Source organism: Xenopus laevis, chromosome 2L (genome assembly GCF_017654675.1).
Source record: "Xenopus laevis strain J_2021 chromosome 2L, Xenopus_laevis_v10.1, whole genome shotgun sequence".
Taxonomy (NCBI): Eukaryota; Metazoa; Chordata; class Amphibia; order Anura; family Pipidae; genus Xenopus; species Xenopus laevis.
This window is the reverse complement of record NC_054373.1, coordinates 93,197,417-93,209,417: the sequence shown is the minus strand read 5'-3', so window position 1 is coordinate 93,209,417 and position 12,001 is coordinate 93,197,417. Positions and strand designations below refer to the sequence as shown.

The 12,001-nt window shown below is 37.4% G+C and overlaps 1 protein-coding gene across 3 annotated transcripts; it reads left to right on the top strand.

The window, feature by feature from the left end:
• The first annotated feature begins 209 nt into the window (after positions 1-209).
• On the top strand, positions 210-9,840 carry tmem50a.L (transmembrane protein 50A L homeolog). Of its 3 annotated transcripts, XM_018246781.2 has the most exons (8): positions 394-488; positions 2,498-2,548; positions 3,424-3,527; positions 5,350-5,462; positions 6,262-6,329; positions 6,474-6,566; positions 7,328-7,388; positions 9,582-9,840. In XM_018246781.2, exons 3-8 carry the CDS (start codon positions 3,435-3,437, stop codon positions 9,625-9,627), a joined length of 474 nt encoding a protein of 157 aa, XP_018102270.1. In that variant the 5' UTR covers positions 394-488; positions 2,498-2,548; positions 3,424-3,434; the 3' UTR covers positions 9,628-9,840. The 3 variants fall into 3 exon arrangements, with proteins under 3 accessions (XP_018102267.1, XP_018102269.1, XP_018102270.1); XM_018246780.2 differs by lacking the exon at positions 2,498-2,548 and having other exon boundaries at positions 351-488; XM_018246778.2 differs by lacking the exons at positions 2,498-2,548; positions 3,424-3,527 and having other exon boundaries at positions 210-488.
• The last annotated feature ends 2,161 nt before the right edge of the window (positions 9,841-12,001 follow it).

The following is a 12,001-nucleotide window of genomic DNA, read 5'->3' as shown; positions in this document are numbered from 1 at the left end:
AGTACAAAAATACTAAAGATGACTTCATTTCACCTGCTCTATTTACTACAAAAAAATCTTTCCTTTATGGTCAAATTGGGAGATGTGGTTCTGATGGTGGCAGGTGTTGCTACCAACCATGAAAAATGTATCTGTTTTTGCTGACATCATGATTTAACCTGGTACTGCTTCTAACCTTCAAGATCAGTGGGCAGGGATGGCAACCACCACAAAAAATAGTCTTTATGCTGCGAAGAGAGAAAAGAAACACAGCAAATCGACACTGTCTGCTTCCAGCGCTCAGAATACACGTCCTCGTGATAACCAAATGCTTTTTATTTATTACGGCTTCCCCCAAGGCGACTACTTACAGCTTATATGCGCGTAAGGTGACGTCACGGTCTCGTGAGAAGAGGCATGTGACGTCTGTTTTTGTTGTCCTGCAGGAGTCTAGAAGCAAGACGTTGTCGGCTATCCCGGGGTGCGGGGAGCGTAAGGAAAGCGGGACGGTATGTGATTATAGTCTGTTTAGTTATGATATGTTACACTACGCAGGTCCTGTGGTCCAAATGGGTTGTGACTGGAGGCTGAGAGGACTCGGAAGCACTGCCTAAGTGCTGAACTAATCTTTTTGTTGGATGTCCTCGCACCGTGCGTTTTACTAGTTCCTGGCTTCCTGCACACAATTCAAAGTTTATCCAAATCTGATCTGTAATTGTTATACAAGATTTCCCTTTCTCGCACAGAACGCTGCCATTTCATCTGGCAAGAGATAGACTTTTGTTTCTCGTTGAACTGTATGTCACATGCAGTCAGATAAAAACAGAAACTAAGTTTATATGATTTTGTAGCATCCCACCCCATCATATACAGTTGCACGACTAGATTTTGTACTACTTTATCATTCTAAAGTCTCTCCTATAGTTTTCCAAGTGTATTTTTTTTAGTTGTGGTGTGTAGGCAGCCATCTCAGGTCATTGTGCCTGGTCATGTGCTTTCAGAAAGAGCCAGCACTTTAGGATGGAACTGCTTTCTGGCAGACTGTTGTTTCTACTACTCAATGTTACTGAATGTGTCGCAGTGTGACCTGGATTTTACTATTGATTGCTGTTCTTAGATCTACCAGGGAGCTGTTATCTTGTGTTAGGGAGCTGCTATTCCATTGTTCTGCTGGGGGGGAAGGGGGTGATATCACTCCAACTTGCAGTAAAGAGGTTTATCAGAGCACAAGTCACATGACTGGGGGCAGCTGGGAAATCGACAATATGTCTAGCTCCATGTCCGATTTCAAAATTAAATATAAAGAAAACTTTAGTTCTTTTGAGAAATGGATTTCAGTGCAGAATTTTGCTCTAGCAGCACTATTAATTGGTGTGTTTTGAAAAAAAAAATTCCCCATGACACTATCCCTTTAAAGTATAAGCAAACCCTTGCTACTAAAATACCCTACCCCCTAACCTACATAGACCCCCTCCCTGCTAGACTCCCCCCCCCCAGCCTTGGTGTTACCTTTGCTAAATGTCCCTAAAGGTGGCCATACACGGGCAGATAAAGCTGCCGATATCGGTCGTTTGGACCGATTTGACAGCTTATCTGCCCGTGTATGGGGGCTTCCGACGGGTCTTCCCGATCGATATCTGGCCACGATATCGATCGGGTGAAGGTTGGATTTTTACCCGACCGACCCGTCGGAGCCGCTTGGCGCATCGTAATTCGATCGTTCGGCCATACGGCCGAACGTTCGAATTACCCCCGATATAGCCACGCAGTTTAGTGGCATATCAAGGAAAGATCCGCTCGTTTGGCAATGTCGCCAAACGAGCGGATCTTGGAGTCTATGGCCACCTTAACACTTTACTTGCCCCTCAGTGCAGATTCTGTCCAGCAGAGTTCACGGGCGCCATATTCAGCCGCCTCGGTAATCTTTGGGTCTTCTTCCAGCGCTTCGGAAATTTCCTTGACTTTTGGCGCATGTGCAGTTGTCGTAAAACAGAAAATTGCTCCAACTGCACATGCGCCAATTAGGTGCTTACTTCCTGAAGATTACTGAAGAGAAGAAGATGGCTGCCTTGAACTCCGCTGGAAAGAATCTGCATCAAGGGGTAAGTAAAGAGTTAGGGGCATTTAGCAAAGGTACCGCTTAAGCTGGGGGGGGGACCAGGGAGGGGGTCTGTTTAGGGTAGGGGATTTAAGTAGCAAGGGTTTACTTCTCCTTTAAGTATATAAAATGCATCACAGGCAAAGTTTAATATTGATCCCATGGCTCCCTCCAATCACAGTTCTGTCTGTTTTAACCGTAAGACTTCTTTTGGCTACAGTGAATAGGCTGGACTCCTCAGCTTTAGCTGAATAGCTTTACTACTCATTATTATTAATAACACGTGTTATATGAATCCAAAATATGAACGATTCATGTACATTCACACACAAGTTGAATTTGCCTTCTTAGTAAAAACAAAACAAGTACAAAAGACATATGATTGTGTAAGCATATACATTATGAATGTCTTACTTGCAGCTTTTGAACTATTCCCCACCTTGAATACTGAAAATGTGAAGCAGGTGTTGGGTATGTATTTGCAAAACCTTCCTGAAAAGCATTATGATTGAGCAAGTCATTTTCTTTCAAATCCGCTGCTTTATTTTAAAGGGGTTGTTCATCTTTAAATTCACTTTTCGTATATTGTCGAGACTTAATATTCTGAGACAATTTGCAATTGTTTTTTATTTTTCATTATGTATGGTTTTAGAGTTATTTAACTTTTTACTCAACAGCTCTCCTGTTTGGAGTTTCAGCAGTCTGGTTGCTAGGGTCCACATTACCCTAGCAACTCTGCATAGATTTGAATGGGAAACTGGAATATGAATAGGAGAGGGCCTGCATAGAAAGATGAGTAATAAAAAGTAGCAATAAAAATAAATGTAGCCTTAGAGAGCATTTGTGTTTTAGATGGGGTCCGTGACCCCCATTTGAAAGCTGGAATAGGTCAGAAGGCAAATCATTCTAAAATCAAAACTATAAAAAAAGAAAATTGAAGGCCAAGTCAAAAGTTGCAGAATTAGCCATTCTATAACATATTCAAAGTTAATTTAAATGTGGACCACCGATTTAACATTTACATGTTGTATTTGATATGTTGGGTTTGGCACGTGTTTTTGACAGATAATCACAGCTGGTGACATTGCAAAAAAGTGTGTATGTTTAACTTTCTCTGGCTTATAAGTTTTATTCTCCACATAGTGCTAAGCAAAACAATTTCAGTGCAACAATTGCGTACTGAAACATAGTAGTCTTATTTACTTTTATACCTCTGGCATATATGATTATTATAGACTGCAGATCCACACACCGAGTTCAGCGTGCCTCTTTTGAGCTTTGCCACTTTTTTTTCTCTCTCACGCGACTATATGGTTGTCACCAGTTGACTGTATTTTTCTCAACAGGTCTTTACAAGATGTCTGGGTTTTTTGACACCTTGAGATGCTCAGAATGCATTGATTGGGGCGAGAAGAGAAACACAGTGGCCTCTGTTGCAGCTGGTGTTCTAGTAAGGGCTATGTGTATTGTATAACTGTAATTGCCTGTGCAATGTGGGGCTAAGCATTAGGCCTGTGGTATACAAGGGTTCTCAAGTGGAGAACAGCAGCAGTCAAAGAAATCCATTTCCCATAAAATATAATGATAGATTATTTTTCTATGGTAGAAAATGACAGCGACAAGCAAACCCTACTTAAGCCAGCCACACATTTAGAGATTCGCTTATTTGGAGACCTCAGCTCATCCATGCAAGAGGCCTCAGGCAGATCCAGTTGTTGGCTCGTGACCAACAATCAGATAATTCTCCGAGATTAATCTTTGGGAGAGGACCATATCAGTGTGCTGATGCAGTCCACGAAAACAGCATTTTCATACTTGTTGATAGATATCTGATGGTTTTCAACCATCTTCAGCCCCATCTTTAAACATGCTCAAAATGCTATAGGCCTATTGGTGCAAAAAAGCATTTCCATGAATGTTTTTTTTCACTTTACCACCCGAACTGTTATAACTTCAACCGGCTATATCTCCAGTGAGCTGACAACTATTTAAGATCATTTTAACAGTTCAGTTGGGAGAACATAAAATAATATATGGGTGATGTTTCATAGGACCGCATGTCCTTCTCCTTTGAATGAACTTTTAGAATGTAGTAGAGAGCGATATTTTGAGACAATTATATTTTGAGATTTTTTAATGTATGTGGTTTATGAGTTGTTTATCTTTTTATTTAGGATATATATATATATATATATATATATATATATATATATATATATATATATATATATATATATATATATATATATATATATATATATATATATATATATATATATAGAAAAATGTTCAGTGTCAATGCAATAAGCAGTAATGTTGGGGTTAACTTACCCAAACAAACGGGGGATCCAGGTGCACAGACCCCAAAGCTTCAGCTCAGGAAGGCAATATAGCAGATAATATAAAAGTGATGGGCTGACACAAACCGGAATTACACTCCAAAAATAGATCTAGTAAAAAAGTATTGTTATTAGAGCAAAAACATCACAACAAAGGCCTTCAGCGTTTTGTGCCATAGGGGCCCTTAGACATAGGCTGACTAAGTGCCCCTATGGCACGAAATGAGTAAGGCTTTTGTTGTGATGTTTTTGCTCTAATAAAAAGTAGGGATGCACTGAATCCAGGATTCGTTTCGGTATTCGGCCGAATCCTTGAGCCTGGCCGAACCGAATCCTTAAAATCATGTGACTTTTCATCACAAAACATGGAAGTAAAAAAAATGTTATCACTATTTTTCCCTCCCCCTCGCTGGATTCGGTGCATCCCTAATAAAAAGACTTTTTTTACTACATCTATTTTTGGAGTGTGATCTGGTTTGTGCCAGCCCATCACTTTTTATTTAGCTGCTTTATAGTTTTCTATTTCAGCACTCTGGTTGCTGGGGTCCAAAATACCATGGCAACCATGCCTTGATTTGAATAACAGACTGGCATATGAACAGAAGAGGACCTAAATAGAAAAATGAGTAATAAACAATATTGCAAAAACAATAGATTTGTAGCCTTACAGAGCATTTTTTAGAGGGGGTCAGTGACAACCCCTTTGTAAGCTGAAAAGAGTCAGAAGAAAGCAAATAGTAATTCAAAAACTTCAAAATGAAGGCCAATTGAAAATTTGCTTAGAATTAGTCATTCTGTAACATACTAAAAGTAAACTTAAAAGCGAATCACTGCTTTAAGCTGTTTCTGGGATGGTTGACAGTACATGTATGGATGCTGATAATGTTACTGTTCCTGTGCATTCTATGTTTTCTGAATGAGGTATTTGTTCAGTTCTTTACAGGTTGGTGGATCGTCATTGATGCTGCTGTCAATTATCCTGATACAGAAAGGTTGAATCACTCGTATCATGCATGTGGTGTTATAGCCACTGTTGCATTTTTAATGTAAGCCATTTATTCTTGACATCTGTTATATATTGTGTTACTCAGCTTCTGTCTTGGTTTGTTGTTGGTGCATTTTAAAAGTGGCTTATGAATTAATCTAGGAGACAGTTTAGACTCCTGCTAATTTTTTAAAATTATTTTCTCTTTGTCATGTTTATCAAGCAAAAATATAATGTAGTAACATTTATATTTTTACTTGATAAACACTTGACAAAGAGAACATATTTTTAAAAAAGCAGCAGGAGTTCTAGAGGGGAGGTGAACAGGCAAGGGATACAATTTGGATTAACTCTTTGAGATGCTGCTGTCATGGGAAGGCATTTTTAACAAAAAGGGGCTAATTGAACATAAGTTCTGTATATCAGGTGAGCTTTGGCTGGTGGTGCAGATATGAAGCTCATTCATTTCAGCATTCAAGTGTTCAGTTAATGCAAGTTAAGTTACTGCCCCTAGATGGCAGCACTGAATTTCTTTTTCAGTTTTTTTTGTTTTCACATCGGCTCAGTGTCTAGCATTGCTGCCTTTTATGTTTACTTTTGACCAATAAAGTGTGTATATTCTCCATGTGGCTTTGTTTTTACCATAACTCAAATTGATTTGTGCTTGTGCATACTAGGGACCTTAAATTGTAAGGTAGATAGGTACTGTTATAACTAATTATCACCATTCACAATTATGACAATTCTGTGTATTATGTCATACACATTTCTTTATTTGAGTAATTGGATTATGTGCATTTGTGTTTTACAAACCCAAAATGTATTTTATGTATCTGATCTTTGTTTTTGTGCTGACATAGGATAAATGCAGTGTCCAATGGACAGGTTCGTGGAGAGAGCTACAGTGAGGGGTGTTTGGGGCAAACTGGTAAGTAATAAATGTGCTCGGCTTCTTACTGGGGCAGTAAAATAATAATTGTGCCACCGAGGCAATTTTTTTGTGCTATGCACATGCAAATAATTGTCTCTGTATCTAATAACATATATTTCACTCATTAACTTCTTTTTTCAGGTGCCCGTATTTGGCTTTTTATTGGCTTTATGTTGTCCTTTGGTTCTCTGATCGCATCCATGTGGATTTTGTTTGGCGGTTATGTGGCAAACGGTAGGTTATTGAAACATATTGCAATTTGAAAAAGCGTTGAAAGAATTGATTTTTCAACAGATATTTGAAAATTGTTTGTACTGTACTCCTTTCCCGGTTTTGCTAGCATTTTTGTGTACCTCTTATTAGGCCCATATACTAATTATGAGCAAATCTGCATTAGTTCTGTGAACTAATGCAACCAATCAAATTTTTGCTTTCAATGTTTTTCCTGCAGGTGCCTGAGCAAGACTAATCAAAGATAGTGTATGAACTGCTCCTTAAATTTAGCTAAATTAAATTTAGCTGGGTTTTGCCTTCACTAGGGGCCAGATTTGTCAAAATGTGAGATTAGAGCAAATAACAGAAAAACCTCACCCAAATTCCTATGGGATTTTTAGAAGTGTATTTATCAAATGGTGAACTCTAATGTTCCTCCTTTGGTAAATATACTTCTAAATATCCCATAGGAATCAGTTGAATGTGGGTAAGTTTTTCTGTAGTGAGCTCTAATCTCACGAGTTTATACATTTTTCCCTAAATCTATTACACCATGGAAAAACATTTAAAAAAGGTTTTTGTGTATGCTTCCACATGCAATATGTGATTTAATAACGAGTTGACCAGTAGAAAATCACCCAGAGTCACATGGAACCATAATGTAATGCATTCTCCAATATAATTGGGTGATTTGGTCATCTGAGTTTACTGTTACTACTTTTAGACTTCATTTAATTGGCAGATTTCTGTTATATCTATGAAAATCTCTCTCAATTTCACAGGTAGTGCAGTGGTATATCCAGGAATTGCCATATTTTTTCAGAATGCTTTCATTTTCTTTGGGTGAGTACATGTTATCGTGCAGATATTTTAACATACACAATTAATACTTCTGGTTGACATTTCACATTTTGGAGACTGACCAGTACTTCTGTAGGCCTTGTGTGCAAATTGCACTAGCTTTCTGTTCTGTAGTGTGCCAGTGACTGTGCCTGACATGTTTCAGAGGTCGGGATATACTTTCCAGTCAGAATTGTGCACAGCTTGTACAACACTGGAAGTTCCATCACTTGACCCTTTGAACATTAAGTAGTGTCAATATAGTTATGTTGGTATAATTTAAGTAGAAGTAAATGGTTAACCACTGAGGTAACAATATAATTGCTAGCCTCAGCCTCAGAACTTTTAAGTAAAATCCAAACTTTTAATTTCTTACACATGTGCACAGCCCAGTTTCTGTTAACACAGAATCTCATTTGATATAAAGCATTCATTTTGCTTTATAAAACCGTTTGCAGGTATATAATACATTTTAAATGTATTACTGTTAAAAATAAAAACAAGTGATATTTCTCATATGGGAGCATATTTAGTTAGGGGAAAAATGATAACTTTTGGAGGACTATTTATCATGCGGTGTAAAAAGTGGAGTGAACCATTACCAGTGATGTTACTCATAATAGCCAATCAGATGTTTGCTTTTTTCTCACTCTTAAAATTGCTGATTGGTTGCTATGAGCAATATCACCAGTAAAGCTTCACTACACCTTTATTCACCGCATGATAAATAAGCCCCTTGGTGTCTTATTGCCAAAATAAAAATTTGCCACAACATTGGCAATTTAATAAGATACGAGTAATACAAATGTTGGCCAATTGCATTTGCAATAATGAACTTACCATTTTGCCACCACTCCACTGTAAGATTCACTGCCTGTAATATCCTTTTGGTCACTGGTATATGTCAGTAATTCATTAGCATATTTTCTCTATTTAAATCTTATGTAGTTACAAAAAATATTTATGCTAGCAAAATTTCGGCATATTTCATGAACCGTGCCATCATTTAGATATTTAGTAAATAAGTGATATCTCATTGAATTATGCTTGGCGAATTGATGTGAACTTTGGTGGTGTCTGACGAGAACAACATTTGTATCTTTGTAAAAATGCCACGTTATCTGTTTTCTGATAATTTGAATATTTATTTAATTAGGCTTTATAACTTTAGACAAAAGTGGTGGGGGGCTGCTGGAGCATTTCAGAGCTATGCAAAATACCAAAGTACAAGGAAAGTGTCGCTGTTCGGGCCAAGTTAGCTGCAAACATACAAAAGAGAGGGGATTGATCAATGCACATCCCCCTTGTGCCCTTTTTCACTAGTAGTTAAGTATCCATGCAAGAACGGGCAGTATATTTAAAAAAAACGGGATTTTAGTTACACGTTATGAGCATGTAATTGACAAGCCACCATATTGAGTTTACCTTGACGTTGTATAGTGGCTTGTCCATTTTATGATCATAACTTTGTAAGTGAAAACCCCTGTTTTTGAAGTATACACTTGCATCGATACTAAATATATGTGCATTGATCAAACCCCTCTCTTTTGTATGTTTTTAGTTTAAACGCTTTCCCCTGCCTATGAAGATAGGCAGGCGAAAGTATCTCAGAGCTCATGGATAGTGATATTGCTGATATGAATAATTTCTATGGGTGCGATAAATCCAGACTTTAGTTTGAGCTTCTGCCAAATACCAGCTCCAGAGAAGTCAACCTCCCAGGGGTATAGCTGAAATTTGTCATAGTTGACAAGGGGACCAGGTGCACATTCCTAAGGCCTTCAGCAAAGGGAGCAGATTATACCAGGCTCAAAAACTGGACCATATATAATTAGTTACATAGTTACATTAACCTATGTGACTCAGCGTTATTCTATACAAGAGTGGTAAACTTTCTAACCTGCTACATTTTGTTTCTGCCCAATTTTTATATCTATGAAGGTGTCAAATTTTTGATGCAGATTTGTCAGTTGCACGAAAATATGTATATGCAAATGAGGATTTTGGTTCAGTTTGATACTCCTCAAAATCCAAATATAATTTGTTCTTCTTTGATAATTTCTGCTTATGTAAGATAATAAAAAAAAAGTGGAAATCATATTAGTTGTTTTTTGTTTGTTTTCATAATAAAAATAAATCAATATAAGTAACTTTTATTGCTTTCCTTTCAATACTATTATTTTAATCTTTTTCTAGGGGATTGGTTTTCAAGTTTGGCCGGACTGAAGATTTATGGCAGTAAAATGACTTGAAAGAAAAGTCTTCCCCCCCCCCCTTTCTTAAAACATTCCTACTTATAAACCATTTCGTTGAAATACACCCTTATTTTTCAATAGTACTGGACATATTTACCACTGAATACTTTATTTTAAGCTTTTGCACTTTTATTTGTTTGGTTAACAGCTGTTTTTCATGTTTTATAAATTTGTCTTTGAAGTAAAACAGTTCAACAAAACACATGTAAATGCATTTTCTTGTTGTCAGAGTAACGTATTTCTGTATTTGTAATGTCTGTTTAACCTTTATAGCTGGTAACTGGGATGTTTGTTGAAAAATAGGTATATTTTTTTTAGATGTTAAAGAATGTGCTCAATTATCCCATAATGTCAGATCAACTGGCAATTCTGAAACATAACTACCAACACCTACTTCTAGCGAAAGCAGGCTATGGAAATTATGGTCAAGAATTCATAATAGTTTGAGAGCAGCAGCTTAGACTTTTCCCTAACCTCTTCTGTATATCTAGCTAGATTAAATTGTGTCACAATATTATTTCATACACAAAGGCTGATCAAGTTCAAGACTTTTTCTCTAATACAGAAACTTGCTATCCAGAAAGTTCCAATTTACAGGAAAGTCATCTCCCACTCCGTTTTAAGCAAATAATTCTATTTTTAAAAAAAGTATTTTGTTTTTCTCTGTAATAATAAGGTAGTAGCTAATACTTTATGGTAACTAAGCTGCAGGAGACCAAATTAGTGGCAAAACAATCCTATTGGGTTTATTAAATGTTTTCTAGCAGACTTACAGTCTAGTGATCCAGATTATAGAAAGCTCCCTTTTCGGGAAAGCCCAAAGTCCCAAGCATTTTGGATAAAAGGTTCTATACCTGTACATACTTAAACTTCTTCCTTGTGTTATGCTGACAGTACCATATGCTGTAGGTCTGGATTTTTTTAAAGAATGTATCTCATAAATAAGCTATGGTCAGGCTGTTCGTTATAAAGGACATAAGGCTGACCCTAGGCTTATTATATACTCAAACGTGATAAGGTAAATTACTTGAGTGAACATGAAGTAGTGCAAGATGATGTCTGGCAGTCTTCAGAACAAGGTACAGCAAATGGCTACATTAAGGGGACCTTCAGTGGTGTGGTTTGGGAGGGCTTAAGAGGGGGCCCCAGTTATTACAAATGCATTAGTTCTTAAAAGCTAGCCATACATGGGCAGATATTGACTGACAACTGCTTCTGTAGACCAAGACAGCATCCTGTTGCTCAATCTATGGAACAAAAAGCATGAGGCTAGATAAGATATTGATCAGAAAGGCTGGAAAACTCCACCTAGTGAGTACCTAGTTGGGCTGTGAATGTGTTCCTTATCTGATAAATTTGATCTGATTGTTTGTTGCATTGTGGCAACTCAATTTTCATCGCCAAACGATTATACAGTTAATAATCCAGATGAGGCCTTACCAGGGACCTATAAAGAGGCATAATTATGTTTTCATCCCTTGAGTTAATGCCCTTTTTTATGCAAGACAGAACTTTATTTGCTTTAGTAGCCACAGAATGACACTGCCCAGAATTGGACAACTTGTTATCTACAAAAATCTCTAGATCCTGCTCAGTTAAGGAAACTCCCAACACACTGCCATTTAGTGTATAACTTGCATTTATATTATTTTTGCCAAAGTGCATAACCTTGCATTTATCAACATTGAATCTCATTTTCCAGTTTGCTGCCCAGTTTTCCAACTTAGACAAATCACTCTGCAAAGTGGCAGCATCCTGCATGGAACCTATAGTTCTGCAAAATTTAGTATCATCTGCAAAAATAGAAACAGTACTTTCAATGCCCACCTCCAGGTCATTAATAAACAAGTTGAAAAGCAAGGGACCTAGTACAGAGCCCTGCGGTACTCCACTAACAATACTGGTTCAATTAGAAAATGCTCCATTTACCACCACTCTTTGTAGTCTATGCTGTGTTCCAGACCAACATTCCTTAATTTAACCAGTAATTTACTGTGTGGCACTGTATCAAATGCTTTAGCAAAGTCTAAGTTAATCACATCCACTGCCATCCCAGAATTGAGGTCCCTTAATTCTCATAAAAAGAAATTAAGTTAGTCTGGCAAGATCTATTAACCATGCTCGCACACACTCATAGTATTATGATTTGCTATGAAGTCCAGTATCTTATCCTTTATTAACCCTTCAAAAAGCTTTCCTACCACTGACATCACACTAACTGGCCTATAGTTTTAGAGCCGAGAATGGGATCCCTTTTTGAACAGGGGCACCACATTAGCAATTTGCCAATCTCTCAGCACCATGCCAGACCTCAATGAATCCTGAACAATTAAGTAAAGAGGTTTGGTAATCACAGAGCTA

Bases quoted from the DNA above. Each gene is read 5' to 3' on its own strand.
- tmem50a.L (XM_018246778.2), top strand. From the start codon at position 225: ATGCTGCGAAGAGAGAAAAGAAACACAGCAAATCGACACTGTCTGCTT. The intron at 489-5,349 runs GTATGTGATTAT...GTATTTGTTCAG, and splicing joins AGCGTAAGGAAAGCGGGACG to TTCTTTACAGGTTGGTGGAT. The intron at 7,389-9,581 runs GTGAGTACATGT...ATCTTTTTCTAG, and splicing joins AATGCTTTCATTTTCTTTGG to GGGATTGGTTTTCAAGTTTG.